The sequence below is a fragment of the Cetorhinus maximus genome, chromosome 2 (assembly GCF_964194155.1).
Source record: "Cetorhinus maximus chromosome 2, sCetMax3.hap1.1, whole genome shotgun sequence".
NCBI classification, from domain to species: Eukaryota; Metazoa; Chordata; class Chondrichthyes; order Lamniformes; family Cetorhinidae; genus Cetorhinus; species Cetorhinus maximus.
In genome coordinates, this window is record NC_135880.1 from 45,476,620 (window position 1) to 45,493,454 (window position 16,835).

Genomic DNA, 16,835 nt, shown 5'->3' on the forward strand with positions numbered 1-16,835 from the left:
CAGCGGTTCAAGAAGACAGCTCACCACCACATTCTCAAAGGCAACTAGGGATAGGCAATAAATGCTGGCCCAGCCAGCAAAGCCCACATCTCATGAATGAATAATAAAAAACAATGCATACCTTTTGGGAGTAACCAAAATACGAAACTTCTGCAGTTGTTTCTGGAGCCTCTATGGGCAGCCCTGCATCAGGAGTCTGACAAAGGCTCAATGTGGATTGTGTGAAGCGTGCAGCAGAGGAAAATCCAACTTGTGCTTCCTGACTTTGATTTGTTGTCTGTAGTTGATCATGTGCTGGAAACACACTGAAGAAAAGTCTGGCATCAGTATGAACACCTAAAACACCTATGCATTCTATTTCATAAAAATATTCCTTATATTTGTGCTATTATGCCCTGAAATAGGTATCAAAACACCACATCCAGAAAACACATCAAACATAACAATGTTATCCTCTTTTACCTGTCACTTGGATGCTCAGTTCCAGCATCCAGATGCTCAGTCCTACTCAATTGCTCTTCATCTTCCACACATTTGTCTTGCTGTTCAGGTATTGATAACTGTACATCCACATGCTGAGCCTCATCATCCAGATGCTCAGTCCTACTCAGTTGCTCTTCATCTGCCACACATTTGTCTTGCTGTTCAGGTATTGATAACTGTACATCCACATGCTGAGCCTCATCATCCAGATGCTCAGTCCTACTCAGTTGCTCTTCATCTGCCACACATTTGTCTTGCTGTTCAGGTATTGATAACTGTACATCCACATGTTGATGCTCAACATCCAGATGCTCAGTCCTACTCAGTTGCTTTTCATCTGCCACACATTTGTCTTGCTGTTCAGGTATTGATAACTGTACATCCACATGCTGAGCCTCATCATCCAGATGCTCAGTCCTACTCAGTTGCTCTTCATCTGCCACACATTTGTCTTGCTGTTCAGGTATTGATAACTGTACATCCAAATGCTGAGCCTCATCATCCAGATGCTCAGTCCTACTCAGTTGCTCTTCATCTGCCACACATTTGTCTTGCTGTTCAGGTATTGATAACCATACATCCAAATGCTGAGTCTCATCATCCAGATGCTCAGTCCTACTCAGTTGCTCTTCATCTGCCACACATTCACCTTGTTGCTCAGATATTGATAACCGTACACCCACATGCTGAACTTCATCATCCAGATGCTCAGTCCTGCTCAGTTGCTCTTCATCTTCCACACATTTGTCTTGTTGCTCAGGTATTGATAACTTTTCACAAAGGTACTCAGTCTTGTTCATTTGTTCTTTATTTCCCACACAATTGTCTTGTTCAACAGGTATTGATACCTTATCATTTAGTTGCTCGGCTGAAGCTTGTGCCATGCTCGGGTTTTGTTCATCACCTTTTACTGTGACCAGATGAAGCTGCAAGGTGTTATCAAGATTCCCCTCTGTTTCATTACCTGCAAACAAAAATTATAAACTGTTACCATTTCGCTGCATCAACATTTTCTATAGTGGAAATAGTGCCAGGAATATTATTTAACAGTGATAAAAATCATGTACTTAAAGCGCCATGTTTATCACTTTTTAGGCTTGGAAAATGCATTGTATCAGTTAATTCCAAATTTAAAAGCAATCATTTCAAGTCCTTAATTTCCTTAGCTTCCTTAACGATTGCTTTACATTACAAATAAAACCGACAATTATAAACAAATAACATTTTTTTTTAAAGTTGCTAACAGTATCAGATATACACTTTGTACTTAAAGATAATTTATCAATGCAGTCACTCACTCCAATTATATTACGTGTCTTTAAATCACTGTTAACTTACACTTCACTATATATATCCACACACACCGATGCAACCTTGGATTTACAATTGCAAAGAGTCAGTGATGTCTCAGACCAGCAAGTTTCTATCTCATTAACTTCAACACAAAGATTTCCTTTGTTTTGAAGAAAAGGTTTCTTTAGACTCTTGACTATTTTGCTTACCATGTCTCGTCTTCTGCAATGTTGTTTCAGGTGGTTCTACAGAGTTCTGTATTGCTCTACTCTTTGTAACAGGACAAAGATTTTCAGCTCGGCTTCTAGAAGTGGTTTTAGGGAGGTTGGGTTTTGGTTTTCGAAACCTGCATCTTCTTGTGGTTCTGCTTGTCTGTGAATTATCAGACTGCTCAATGACTGAAGAGCTATTAATAAAAGAATTGGATTCCTTTTAGTGTCAGCTCAGATGAAAATACATTTGAAATTATCACAAGGTGCACAACATTTTGAAAAGTCAGGCAGAATGGAAAAGGAGGAGCAGCAGCCCTGATCTTAAAAGATAACATAAGTAGAAAGGGTCCTGGCTCAGAAGATCAGGAAATAGAGTCAATATAGGTGAAAATTAGCAATAATGAGAGTAATTTATAGACCCGCTAACAGTAGTAATACTGTATGTCAGAGCATTAAGCAAGAAGTAATTGAAGTTTGTAATAAAGGTAATGTAATAAATGTGGAGAATTTGAATCTTCCTATAGACTGGACAAATCAATTGGCAAAGGCCAGTTTATAGAATACAAAAACAGAAACACCTGGAAAAACTCAGCAGGTCTGGCAGCATCGGCGGAGGAGAGCACAGTTGACGTTTTGAGTCCTCATGACCCTTCAACAGAACAGTTCTGTTGAAGGGTCATGAGGACTCGAAACATCAACTGTGCTCTCCTCCACCGATGCTGCCAGACCTGCTGAGTTTTTCCAGGTATTTCTGTTTCTGTTTTTGTTTTGGATTTCCAGCATCCGCAGTTTTTTGCTTTTATCTCCGAGTTTATAGAATGATGTTCATGACAGCTTACTGGAACAGTATGTATGGAAACAACTAGGGATAGAACTATTTTAGGCCTAGTATTGTGTAATGACGCAGGGTTAATTAGTAATGTCATAGCAAAAGATACTCGGGGGGCGGGGGGGGTGGGTAAAAGTGATCATAATACAACTGAATTCCATATTAAGTATGACAGTGACATACATAAGTCTAAAACTAGAATCTTAAACTTAAACAAAGATAACTGCATAGGCAAAAGGGTAGGGCTGGCTAAGGCTGATTGGGTAAAAGGACTAAAAGGTATTGTGGTAAATAAACAGTGGGAAACATTTAAATAAATGATTCAAAATTTCAAACAAAAATACGTTCTACTAAAAAACAAAAACTCAACATAAAAGATTCATCTGTGGCTAATTAGGGAAGTCAAGGACAGTATTGGATTAAAAGAAGGGGCTTATAATGTTGTAATAAATAGCAGTAAGCCTAAGGATTGGGAGAATTTTAGAAACCAGCAGAAGGCGACCAAAGAATTGATAAGGGGAGAAAAGTAGAATTCGAGCATAAACCAACAATGAAAATAAAAATTGATTCGAAGATCTTTCACAAGTATATTTTAAAAAGTACCAAAAGTAAATGTTTATTCCTTAGAGGCAGAAACAGCATAAGTGATTGTGGGGAATGAGGATATGTCGGAGACTTTAAACAAATATTTTGTGGCTGTCCTCAATGCAGAAGTCACAAGTTACATACCAGAAACAGATGATAAATGAGGGGCTATTAAGAGTGAGGAACTTAAAGAAATTAATATCAGCAGAGAAAAGGTATTAGAGAAACTTAAGTTTCTAAAAGCTAACAAATTCTGAGTATCTGATGGCCTACATCCTAGGATTCTAAAAGCGGTAGCAGCACAGATAATGGTTATGATTTTTCAAATTTCCCTAGGTTCTAGGATGGTTCCAGTGGATTAGAAGTTAGGAAATGTAACATTATTCAAGAAAGGAGATAAGGAAAAATTTCTTTTTGAGAGACTTTGGAATTCTCTTCCTCAAAAAGTGGTTGAGGCAGAGTCCTTGAATATCTTTAAGGCAGTGGTAGATAGATTCTTGATAAGCAAGGGAGTGAAAGGTTATCAGGGGTAAGCAGGAATGTAAGGTTAAAATCAGATCAGCCATGATCGTACTTGAATGGCGAAGCAAGCTCAAGGGGCCAAGTGGCCCACTCCTGCTCCTATTTCTCATGTTCATTTGTTCATATAGGGAACTACAAGTTAGTTAACTTGACATCAGTCATTGGGAAATGCTGGAATCTATTATTAATGAAGTCTTAACAATGCATTTATAAAATCATAGTATAATCATATAGAGCATGGATAGAGAACCTGTTAACAGACAGGAAGCAGAGTGTAGTGACAAATGGAGCACTTTCAAATTGGCAGGCTGTAACTAGCGGAGTGCCGCAAGGGTCAGTGCTGGGGCTTCCACTATTTAAAATCTATATTAATGACTTAGATAAAGACACAGAGAAATATATTCAAGTTTACTAGCGATAGCTTTCTAAGGGAAAATAATTTATCCTTCCCTACCATATTAGTGACCTCACCTAAAGCTAGCATTGTGAGAATCTTCTTTTGAAAGAGAAGGTTCTTCTGAGTCCAGCCCATCCTTCAGGTCCTTCTCTGTGGGAACACAATGCTCACCAAGTCTGCTAGATTCAGTATACACATCAGGAGCAGTATCATACACTACAATCTGCATGGAAGGAGGATCACTACCAAGGACTGTTTCGTGCTCCATGCTCTTCTCATCTACACAGCTTACATCTGTGTATGCAGTATCCTGTAAACCATCACCAGCCTCTGTACTCAGGTCGTCCTCTTCTAAAGGAGCATTAACAGAGGATAAAATTAACATAACTACAGGAGAAGAACTGCTCTTTTAAGTGTAATGACATCATAAACATTTTTTTGGAATGCATTTACAATGTTACCACACCATCATTGTGTAATGTGGACACAAACGCCTTTATTGATCCCAATGAAAAACTTATATTCAGAGTATTTGCAAACAATATTTATCAACCTGTTTATCAGGATGTTTGATAGAAAATTTAACCAAGCTTCACTGTGCAGTATTTGGAGGCACTAAACAGAATGATGACACTGCAACAAAGTTGCAACAGCATCGACTGATGGGAAAGAAGTCTTCTACTAGAAAACGCACTATTCTCAAAAATACATTGCTTTAGTTAGTTATAATCTTTATGCAAATAAAAAGAAATAGTTAGCTTTAAGGAGTATGTTCAATTCTGAAAGCGCTAACGGAATTTTATGCCAGCAGACCCACACATGGCAGGGTTGTCGGTAGCAGGGGTTGCCAAACAACACAGTCACAGCATTAGCATCCCACTTCCAAGAAATCAGAGGGCAGGCCATATGATGCACTGAATCTGTCAAAGCAAGAATTTCTAGTTAAAGAAACCTCGACAAGTGTCAGAATGGCTGAACTGCACATTGATTCCCATGTGTTAAGCAACCACAGGAATGGAAAGGAGGCCTGAGAAGGCTGCCCCTTCTGGGTTTCTGACTCTTAGTTGGAGGTGCTGTTGCAGGATCTGAGGGACTGAAGTGAGGTGATGTTTGCCAAGAATGGAAAGCTGAGGATAACCTCTCAAACCAATCAGGCAGGGATAACCTCTCAAACCAATCAGGAAGTGGCCAAAGAAGTCAGCAGCAGTATTGTGGTCCCTTGAATCTAGATACAGTGCTCCAAGAGGTGCAAGGTCCTCAGAGGGACAGGAAAGGTTATTCCCCTTCCAGGTCCCAGCATCTTCCAACACATTTCTCAGACTAACACACCTTTCAGCTCCACTCACTTCTCTCTCTCTAAGCAACTCCTCACATCGCCATCTGAACAGCCAACACTCTCACACCCACTCACCCTCATCTTTGTGCTATCCCATGCACACATTTCACAGTCACCCTCCACAAATGTTATCCTTCCCTTCCAATTCATTACATCACTTACAACTCTCTGCTTTCTCTCCTTGCAAGAAAGGGGAGAGAGAACTCCAAGAGAGACTGAGAACCGGGAAGTGGGGATCTCAATGGTAGCCACCACGATGGCCACTGGCAATGTGTGGCCACCTGGTCCACCGGGAAGGAGATCTTGCTTCAGGAGGATACAGATGTCAGCAGCGACTTGGCATGAACACCTGAGGCACTGGTGATGACATGTTAAGAAAGCCGATTATCTGCCTAGACCGTTTTGAGGGTCTTACCTCCCTTCAAGCTAAATCTGTGTTCATCCCCTATGCTCCATGAAGCAGCATGTAGCTGTGAAGCAGCTGGTGCTGCTGCTGGTGTTCCTCCTGCTATTGCTCCTTTCGTTCTTCATCAGAGGTGAACAGTCAAACTACATTAGCTGTTCCAATGCCACATTGAAGGCTGATAGCAGGAAAGTACAGATCAAGGTGAGTGAAGTGCAAGACAGGTCAATTGACTTTGAAGAAGTTGGAAATCACCTGTCTAGTAACAGTGCACTTTCAGAATAAGTGCTGTGAGCACAAACCTCTTACCTAAGCATGGGTGCAGCTATTCAGCAACAAGGTTTCCCAGCATTTTACTGAAGTATTACTCCTCGCTGTTCTCTCGCCTAGTTGACTCTGGTGAGTTCCACACAGCTCAGGAACCCATGCGCATGTTAAAGCCAGAATTTTGGGTTAAATCCTCAGTTAATTGTCTCCTTGAATATCTTACTTACTTACCCAACAGCTCCACGTTTTTTTTTCCTGGTAACCTGGATTAAACCCAATTCAACATCACTGGGCAGTTAAAATTATGCCCCTAATCTCAGTTCAGATGACAGTAAAATTGCACAAGTGTTATTTCTGTATTATATCATTTGAATGGATAAAATGGCATTGTGATTCTATGTTCCATTACTCCAAGCATTTATTAACTATTTTGTTTTATTAAACAGCACATTATTCTACAAGAGAGCACATAGATGGGCTGTTGCAGAAGAGGAAGAAGAACAGAGGAGGAATACATCTTATATTGTTGCAGAACTGGGATGAGCTATATCTCAAACTAAACACTTAATGAAGTTATATTTAAGTCTAGGCATGGTCTAATATCCATTTGTAATTTTCCTCTGGTATAAACTGCACAATTTAGAATTTAACTGTGAATATTCAGTGTTCAAAAGCACAGAGAAACTTAGAAACTCAGTGTCACCTTGACCCTTCTCCTGAATATCAGCACTGTGAATTAAATGAAGGCTTTTCAGTTACAACTACAGTCACTGCAGCTTCTACAACTCCTGTACTGTCACCTTCAGCACAATCTTATAGCAGTAATCATGAATTTGGAATATTGTGAAAACCATAGAAAGCAGAGTAGCATTGTTTTTGCAACAAATTAGCATAAGTAATCATAGAGTAAATGGATAAGTTTAATTATTGGTTTATCTCAAATAGTTAAATAAACAGACACCAATGTCTGGGGAAAAAAGAGCAAAAAGCCAAATTACTAGCCTCAGAGCCATGTGGTGTTAGAGATTATTCTCCTCAGAACAAAAGTCGTTGTTTGGCGAAGTTATGGTCTTAACTATTGGAAGGGAAGATTAAGATATGAACTACCCTCAGCCTCGTCCCTAACTATTCTATTGCTAACATCATTTGGGCTAAGGTATGGGAACAGTTGTTGAGTGAGGCAGTTTGCTGAGCTCAGAAGTCACCTTATACTGAAGCACCAGCACCTAAATTTAATAATGTATAATAATCTTGTACTACAGATGAATAAACTGACATTATCAACATGGATCCATGGCCAATTTATGCAACAGCCCCTCCAAGCCACACACCATCCTGACATGGAACTATATTGTCATTCCTTCACAGTCACTGGGTCAGAATCCTGGAACCCCCTTCCTAATAGCACTGTGGCTGTACCTACACCAGATGGACTGCAGTACCTCAAGGCAGTGGCTCACTACCGCCTTCTCAAGGACAATTAGGGATGAGCAACAAATGCTGGCCTTGGCAGCGATGCTCACATCTCAAAAGAATTAAAAAAACAAACATCACTATTACAATAGGAGCTCCATGGTAGCTAGCCAAAAATCAGTCCTGATATATCAGATGAGGATTAAGTCACAGTAGCAGATAGTGTAGGAGACTTTCAGGCAGAGAAAGTAGATGAGAGTGGGTAAAGCGTGGTTTCAGAGAGGGCAAAAAATATGAAATACAGATCAAGTTTGAAATGGGTTACAAATTCAAATATTAAATGGACTGAATATACAAAGGGTAGAAATGGATTTATATATTCAGAGATCTGGCTATAACCAGAGGGTATTCTCATGTCTATTGGTCAATCGGCAGTTCAATACATGTGCTACTGATGTGAATTCAACTGCTCTTAAGTACTTTATTTATTCTAAGTAATGATACAGAGAAATGCCTAAATGTCTACATGGCAAATTGAAGTAACTGATGATGATTGTTCAATAATAATTTACAATATTAATGTATATTGGAAAAAAAGTGCTCCAAATTAATCAGTACTTTCCTTACCTTGACCTGTATCTTCACTTGCAATTTCAATAACTTCCTGTAAAAAGGTGAATTTCAAAATTCAATGTTCTGGTAAATAAACATGAATTTTAAAAGATAAATTGAACATAAATTAATTGTTCAGGTTTTGGAGCTCTTAAGTACCTGATATTATAATGTGAGGCAGACTACATTCATGCATAATGTAGAATGTTACCAATGCTATTCGGGCCAGTATAGACCAATATAATTTAAAATGGTCAATGGACCAATATTCACCAACTAAAATATTTATAAATTTTTGCAGATTTCTAAAACATCAAATATTATCCACAAATATGCATTTGTGCCTTCAATTTTAACTCAAATATGGAACACACTAAATATCAAAATAATGATTATATTTTCTAAATCAATTTTTATTTTGCTTTCCCTAAGAACTAGTTAGTCAAGGTCACAGTTGGCATAGAATATATCGCTTAAATCTCAACTCTATTATAATAAAAAGTCCTGAAGTAAACAGTTGTGGAAACAACAGACTTAACTTACAACAAAAAGTTCGATCTGATCGGCAGTTGCTGGGTGGTAATCTTCTCCTGGAGCTAAGGTGCATGACTGACTGGGGTCACTTTTATCTGGTAACTCAGGGAATGACTGTTCAGTTTCACTATCATAGTTCTTGTCTGAGACATTGACTGCTATTTCAAGCTGTGTATGATAAATGGGAGTGATAAGGTAGAAAAAAAAAGTTTCCAAACAAAACACATTTTTAAAGTTGCACTATTCTTTGAGGGTCTTTTTAGTCTAGTGTATGGCACCATCCACTTTAGTTTCAGCTTTCTTTAAAGATTGGTTCAACTTCCATCAAGGAATGCAGGTTTGTGGGAAAAACAAAATGAAAACATATATGGTAAGTAATTAAGAATAAATTAACAAATAAAGCAAAATCAAATTATAAAAATGTTTTAATTCCATGCATCATTTTAGTTACTAGAATAAAAACTTGCTACATGATCATAGAAAAAGTCAAGTAATTCCTATGGAACTCGTGCACCAAGCAATGGTGTTCAGAGTGCAAGGTGTAGATTCATTGCTATAGTTCCCAGTAAGGTAAATTCCCACTTTCAAAGCACCAAAAGAGGGTTGCTCCAAATGAAGGGCAAGGTGCTTTGCCAAACCAAGGTTAGGAAGGAGGAGAAAGGAAATTACAGAAGTGGGGCAAAACAGGGGCAAAGGAAGTTTAACAAACAACTATAGGTTTACAAACTAAAACCTACACACAAACACATCTAAAACTGCCTCCATCTCAGATTTAAGTTACAGCTAAGTCACAGGCACACATGCTGTGTTCCGCAAAATCTCATCTACTGGGCAGTAACAACTTAGAATGTGATTATTGCAGCAAAAGCCCAGGTCAATCAGATCCAAAAATGTATTCATTTAACTATAAATGAAAGGTGACAGATTTTACTGCAAGATGTAGGGAAGCAAAGAGATAAAGATGTATTTACACAGCTTAGGCCACAGTCAAGAACACTGAGAACTCCTTTATAGATAGGACATTTAAGGGAGAATTGTGGATGGTGGGTGATAATCTTGAAAAAAGTCAACAGGCGAGCTTAGAGAAAGTTTCCTAAACTAAAGGACCTCGCCTGCTTACATAGGTTTAAGGGCCTTGATATTTATTTTAGAGCAGCATAATCTTAAAAGTCACCTGACAGATGGCCCATAAAGAGCTGGATAGCATCTATAATTGTGGTTTATTGCAGTTCGGAAGGCTAGGGAAGGTCAGGGGAGATGAGCTTAAGTTGTGTAAGAGTAGGAACATACTGAATGTTAGGAGATTCCTCTTTTCCCAGACAGTAGTGAGCCTCTGGAATACACTGCCAGCTGAGTGCCTCATGCTAACACACTGCGTGATTTCAAGAGGGAATCAGGCCAGTTCTTGGGATAGAGATCACAACGAATAGAAAGCAAGTGGAGTCATAGATAACACTGGCCCATGTGATCTCTGGACTGGTTTCAATCACCTAAGGGAATAAGAGAATTTTCCACAGCATTATTCCTCCAGAGGTTTTTTGCCTTTCCCAGGAGATCACAAGGTTGCTGGTGGGAGGGGGGATGGGAGGGGCATAGTGGTTCAGGGAGGAGAATTTAGCCATCAAACTCCAGCCATCATGAGGTGTGGATTGCTATAGCAAAGACCAGGCATTGACATAAGGGGCAAATAGCCTCCTTCTGTGCTGTAAACCTCTACAGTTATGGGGAACCTAACACATTCAACAGAACTCATTTCCGCTACAAAGAACCACCACACAACAGCAGCAAACAAAAAAAGGCAAGAAATTCTAATCATCAGCTCGGTGGAAAAGTTAATAGAATTTGATAAACAAAGGTCATTCCTCTAAAGCACCTTGGTGAAACCAGTAAATCAGAAATGTAACGCAAGTCAATTAGAGATACAACAAAAGGTGTAAAAGGGCCTTCTGAAATAAATGTTCATGTGACATACATTTATCTTGCAATTAAACATAATTTTTCAACTCTTTACACAAGAGATGCAGTGTCCTGTAGCACCAACGTACTTTAGTTAAAGCTATACAGTTTGATATGCCCCAATCCTGTTGAGCACCAATCTCAGACATGCACTTGTGTGGATGCACTCATGAAGCACTTTGGAATCCCTTCAAGGAGATGATTCCCTTCAAGAATGCATTGGAACATCTAGGCTGCTGTGTGCACCTTGCGGCTGCGAAGCAGTATTGGCTTAACCTCTGGGACAGCTGGATTACAGGCCTTCCCAGCCATAAGAATTTTTAAAAATTCATTCATGGGATGCAGGCGTCGCCAGCTAGGCCAGCATTTATTGCCCATCCCTAATTACCCTTGAGAAGGTGGTGGTGATCTGCCTTCTTGAATCGCTGCAGTCCATGTGGTGCAGGTACACCCACAGTGTTGTTGGGGGAATTCCAGGGTTTTGACCCAGTGACAGTGAAGGAACGGCGATAAATTTCAAAGTCAGGACGATGAGTGGTTTGGAAGGGAACTTCCAAATAGTGGTATTCTCATGTGTCTGCTGCCCTTGTCCTTCCAGTTGGTAGTGTTCATGGGGTTCGAAGGTGCTGTCTAAGGAGCGCTGGTGAGTTCCTGCAGTGCATCTTATAGGTGGTACACACTGCTGCGTGTCAGTGGTAGAGGGAGTGAATATTTGTGGATGGGGTGCCAATCAAACAGGCTGCTTTGCCCTGGATGGTGTCAAGCTTCTTGAGTGTTGTTGAAGCTGCACTCATCCAGACAAGTGAGGAGTATTCCATCACACTTCCGACCTGTGCCTTGTAGATGGTGGGCAGACTTTGCGGAGTAAGGGAGTTACTCGCTCCAGGATTCCTAGCCTCTAACTTGCTCCTGTAGCTACAGTACTTATATGGTTAGTCCAGTTCAATTTTTGGTTGGTCCAATTCAGTTTTTGGTCAATGGTAACTCCCAGGGTTGATAGTCAGGGATTCAGCGATGGTAATGTCATTGAACGTCATGGGGAGATGGTTACAATCTCTCTTGTTGGAGATGGTCATTCCTTGGCACTTATGTGGCACGAATGTTACTTGTAAACCTTGGCCAGGTCTTCCTGCTCTGGACATAGACTGCTTCGGTAACTGAGTGCTGAATGTTCTGATCTTATGATGAAAGGAAGGTCACTGATGAAGCAGATGAAGATGGTTGGGCCTACCACACTAGCCTGAGGAACTCCTGCAGTGATGTCCTGGAACTGAGATAACTGACCTCCAACACCCACAACCATCTTCCTTTGTGCTATGTATGACTCCAACCAGCAGAGAGTTTGACCCCCTAATTCCTATTGGTTCCAGTTTTGCAGGACTCCTTGATGCCACACTCAGTCAAATGCTGCCATGATGTCAAGGGAAGTCATACACACCTCAGCTCAGGAGTTCAGCTCTTTTGTCCATGTTGAACCAAGGCTGTAATGAGGTCAGAAGCTGAGTGACTCAGCTGGAACCCAAACTGAGCGTCAGTGAGCAGGTTATTGCTAAGCAAGTGTCACTTGATAGCACTGTTGATGACCCCTTCCACCACTTTACTGGTGATCAAGAGCACACTGATGGGGCGGTAATTGGCTGGGTTGGATCTATTTTGTTTTTTGTGTACAGGACATACCTGGGCAATTTTTCACATTGCCGGGCAGATGGAGTGTTGTAACTGTTGTGAAATAGCTTAGCTAGGGGCGCAGCAAGTTCTGAAGCACGTCTTCAATATGATTGCTAGAATATTGCCAGGGCCCATAGCCTTTGCAGTGCCTTTAGCCATTTCTTGATATCACATAGAGTGAGTAGATTTGGCTGAAATCTGTGATGCTGGAGACCTCCAGAGAAGGCAGAGAAGGATCGTCCATCCGACACTTCTGGCTGAAGATTGTTGCAAATGCTTCAGCCTTATCCTTTGCATTAACGTGCTAGGTTCCCCCATCATTGAGGACGGGGATGTTTGTGGAGCCTCCTCCTCCAATGAGTTATTTAATTGTCCACCACCATTCACAACTGGATGTGGCAGGACAGCAGAGCTTAAATCTGATCCGTTGGCTGTGGAATCGCTTAGCTCTGTCTATTGCTTGCTGCTTACGCTGTTTGGCACGCAAGTAGTCGTGTATTGTAGCTTTACCAGCTTGAGACCTCACTTGTAGATATGCCTGGTGTTGCTCCTGGCATGCTCCCCTGCACTCTTCATTGAGCCAGGGTTGACCCACTGGCTTGGTGGTAATGGTGCAATGGGGGATATTCCAGGCCATGAGATTATAGATTGCGGTTGAGTACAGTTCTGCTACTGCTGATAGTTGAGAGCGTTTCATGGCAGCCCAGTCTTGAGTTGCTAGATCTGTTCAAAATGTATCCCATTTAGCACTGTGGTAGTGCCACACAATACGATGGAGGGTGTCCTCAATGTGAGACAAGACTCTGTCTCCACAAGGACTATGCGGTGGTCACTCCTGCTGATACTGTCATGGACAGATGCATCTGCGGCAGGCAGATTGGTGAGGATGAGGTCAAGTATGTTTTTCCCTCTTGTTGGTTTCCTCACCACCCGTCGCAGGCCCAGTCTAGCAGCAGGCCAGCTCGATCTGTAGTGGTGCTACCAAGCTACTGGTGGTGATGGACACTGAAGTCCCCCGCCCAGAGTACATTCTGCAACCTTGCCACCCTCACTGCTTCCTCCAAGTGGTGTTCAACATGGAGGTGTACTGATATATCAGCTGAGGGGAGGGGGGAGAAAGGATGCGGTAATCAGCAGGATGTTTCCTTGCCCATGTTTGACCTGGTGCCATGAGACTTCATGGGGTTCGGAGTCAATGTTGAGGACTCCCAGGGCAACTCCTTCCCGACCATATGCCACTGTGTAGCCACCTCTGCTGGCTCTGTCCTGCCGGTGGGACAGGACATACTCATGGATGGAGATGGTGGTGTCTGGCACACAGTCATACTCATGGAATCGTACCTTACAGACAATGACAGGTTGTTGCTTGACTCGTCTGTGAGATAGTTCTTCCACTTTTGGCACAAACCTACAGATGTTAATAAGGAGGCTTTTGCAAGGTCGATAGGGTTAAGTTTGCCATTGTCGTTTCCAGTGCTTAGGTCAATGCTAGGTGGTCCATCCAGTTTCATTCCTTATTGAGCAGCTTTTAGCAGTTTGATACGACTGAGTGGCTTAGTAGGCCATTTCAGAGGACATTTAAGAGTTAGCCACATTAAATGAATTGGTAAGACTGCATGGGCTGGGGGCCTTTAACATGAAGTCACCTACACATTTTTGTACCAGTTGTCACCTATCAGTAGTTTCTTGTGAAATGAACTCGGCCACTCAACAGGCTTGCTTTATTCATTCGTGGGGTGTTCTTGCGTCGCTGGCTAGGCCAGCATTTATTGCCCATCCCTAATTGCCCTTGAGAAGTTGGTGCCTGCTTGAACCACTGCAGTCCATTGTGGTGTAGGCACAGTGCTGTTAGGGAGTTCCCAATGGAGTTGGAGATGCTATACACTGCTGCCACAATGCATCAGTGGTGGAGGGAGTGAATGTCTGTGCATGGGATGCCATCTAGTGGGCTGCTTTGTCCTGGATGGTATCAAGCTTCTTCAGTCTTGTTGGAACTGCACTCAACCAGGCAAGTGGAGAGTATTTCATCACATTACTGACTTTGCCTTGTGGATAGACTTTGGAGAGTCAGGGGCTGAGTTACTCACCATGGGATTCCTAGCCTCTGACCTGCTCTTGTAACCACAGTATTTATATGGCTAGTCCAGTTCAGTTTCTGGTCAATAGTAACCCCCAGGATGTTGATAGTGCTTGTTTAGGGAAAAAAGCAATGGTAATCTGTAACAAGTATGAATAAAATGTTTAAACTAGAATTTGAGAGAGTCAAAAACACTACCACTTACACAACAGAAATAGGTGGCAAGCATGGTGGGTTAACAAGAGCTGCCAGTTGCACCAAAATTACACAATAGCCATAACCTTTTATCTAAAATAAAAAGAAACATAAGAATCTTAATGCTTAGATTAAGGCGGCATATTCGTACAGATGCCTAAAACAGCACATTTCCAAGCATTTAGTGCCATACCTCTTCCATGGTTTCCTCCACTTGAGTTTGAACAGGTTCAGGAGATCGTAGGCTGATTGGTACAAAAGCTGGTGCTTTGTTGACCTCCTCAGGATTGATGAGATAGATGTCATCCTCTTCTACTAGCTCAGGCTCATCATCATCGTCATCTTCCTGGGATGCTCTCAATGTCACAAGTCTCATCTTTGATGCTCCCTGACCTTTCCCAGCATTCTTAGTTTGTGTCTCCTTCTTACTCAAGCCTTTGCTGACTTTGAGTTTAGCTTTTTGAGATCGTGCACATCTACTCCTGCCCTTATCCTCATTTTCTCCCTCAGATAATAATGTAGGAGCAGTTGATGGTTTCTGTTCTGCTGGAGATTTATAAAATGCTGTAGGTCTGGGCTGCCTTCCAGACCTATAAAAGAAAACAGTTTCACTTTTTTGTTTAAAGTAACAGTATCCAGAAAATATTTTAATACCATCAATTAACTGGCAGGGCCAACTAAGACTGATTTCAGGCCAGGGGGCAACAAGATACTTTCATTGGCTCTTTCACTAACCAATTTTGCTTACTACAATACAATCCCATTCATACTGTATTTTGAACAATATGACTGAAGATGACACTCATTACTTCACGTTTTCACTAAAATGTTAGTTACCTTTACATCAACCAAGCACTGTAATTGATTCAAACTTCTGTGCTAAGGAGGAAGCTACTACTATGAGGATGAAAGCTTAATAAATGTACTGACAATACTCTCACCTTACTTTGATGGACTGCATCACAAGTGATCAGAACACTCTTACAACTCAACATGGCAGCCATTCTTCATGTCTACATGCTAGTCTAGGATAGAGGCATCATTGCCAATCCAGATTATGTGCTCAAGGGGCTTCCTCACTCATGAGTTTAGCACTTCTAGAAGTGGTCACTGGTAAATGATCAAGTAAGCGTTCATTCACCAATTTTTTCTTCCCTCGATTTAGGGGCACTAAGGCCAATGGTAACATTACCACTGCCATTCCATTTGAGATCAGAAAAACAAGCTCAAAACAGGAATTGAACTAGACATCATTCTTATCTCTATGATGAATATGCTTACTCGTTGATAATGAGGCATCCATTGAGTAAATAGAATAGACAAGGCTTTAGATGGCCTTGTCACTCAGATCTTAAATTTCAAGTCTTCCTTTACATATTCAAAATGGTATATAACTGACTAAAACAGTCTACCCTAAACCCCTTTTCTTTATACAATACCTAGTTGGTTTGCTGATAATATTGTCCTGAATAGAATCCAGCTTTAAATCTTCAAGTTCATCCTGACTGTCACATTCAAATGTCCTTTCCGATTGCTGCACTTTGTTAGAACCCTGGCAACCTCTTCTTGATATTTCAGTATCCAAAGCTATAATATTTTGTCTCTGTAATTCCACAGAATTTGAGGGCACAGGAACTGCCTCTGGAGATTGTGCTTTTGACTGTAAACCAAAATACAAAACAGAATTTTACAGTTGGACAAATGTACAAGTTTGGAACTAAAAAGATGACTAGGAAATTTATATTATCTGCTTCTACACAGTGTACAGATACTAAATTCAGTAAGAGTAATTGAAAAGGGACTGAAATATATATATTTTACTGCATTTTGAGTTTAATATATTCTATTTTAGCTTTTCAATACAAGGAACTGTATAAACATCCGGTTTGAGATGCTATTAGCTTAATTATTGAATATGTAAGTGCTGTGATTGGCTGTCTTTATAGTAGGAATAGCCCCTTGTGTAAATTAAGATAGCATAGATTTGAGTTTACTTGTGAGAGATTATTCTGAGCAGCAAGTGTGGCAAACAGCAGGAGAACGTAGGAGTTCA

At 40.9% G+C, this 16,835-nt stretch overlaps 1 protein-coding gene across 4 annotated transcripts in view; it reads right to left on the minus strand.

Annotated features, from left to right (window-relative positions):
- LOC144693924 (uncharacterized) overlaps window positions 1–16,835 on the minus strand; it is a 129,364-nt gene that overhangs the window by 34,962 nt on the left and 77,567 nt on the right. For 2 of the 4 annotated variants that reach the window (XM_078564146.1, XM_078564173.1), the window contains exons 16-23: window positions 16,222–16,442; window positions 14,976–15,372; window positions 8,896–9,054; window positions 8,368–8,404; window positions 4,396–4,672; window positions 1,986–2,182; window positions 463–1,447; window positions 122–305 (exon numbers count right to left, since the gene is read on the minus strand). In XM_078564146.1, the coding sequence (XP_078420272.1) occupies window positions 122–305; window positions 463–1,447; window positions 1,986–2,182; window positions 4,396–4,672; window positions 8,368–8,404; window positions 8,896–9,054; window positions 14,976–15,372; window positions 16,222–16,442 (2,457 nt within the window). The remainder of the gene's footprint in view (window positions 1–121; window positions 306–462; window positions 1,448–1,985; window positions 2,183–4,395; window positions 4,673–8,367; window positions 8,405–8,895; window positions 9,055–14,975; window positions 15,373–16,221; window positions 16,443–16,835) is intronic. The other 2 variants (XM_078564154.1, XM_078564163.1) reach the window with 2 other exon arrangements.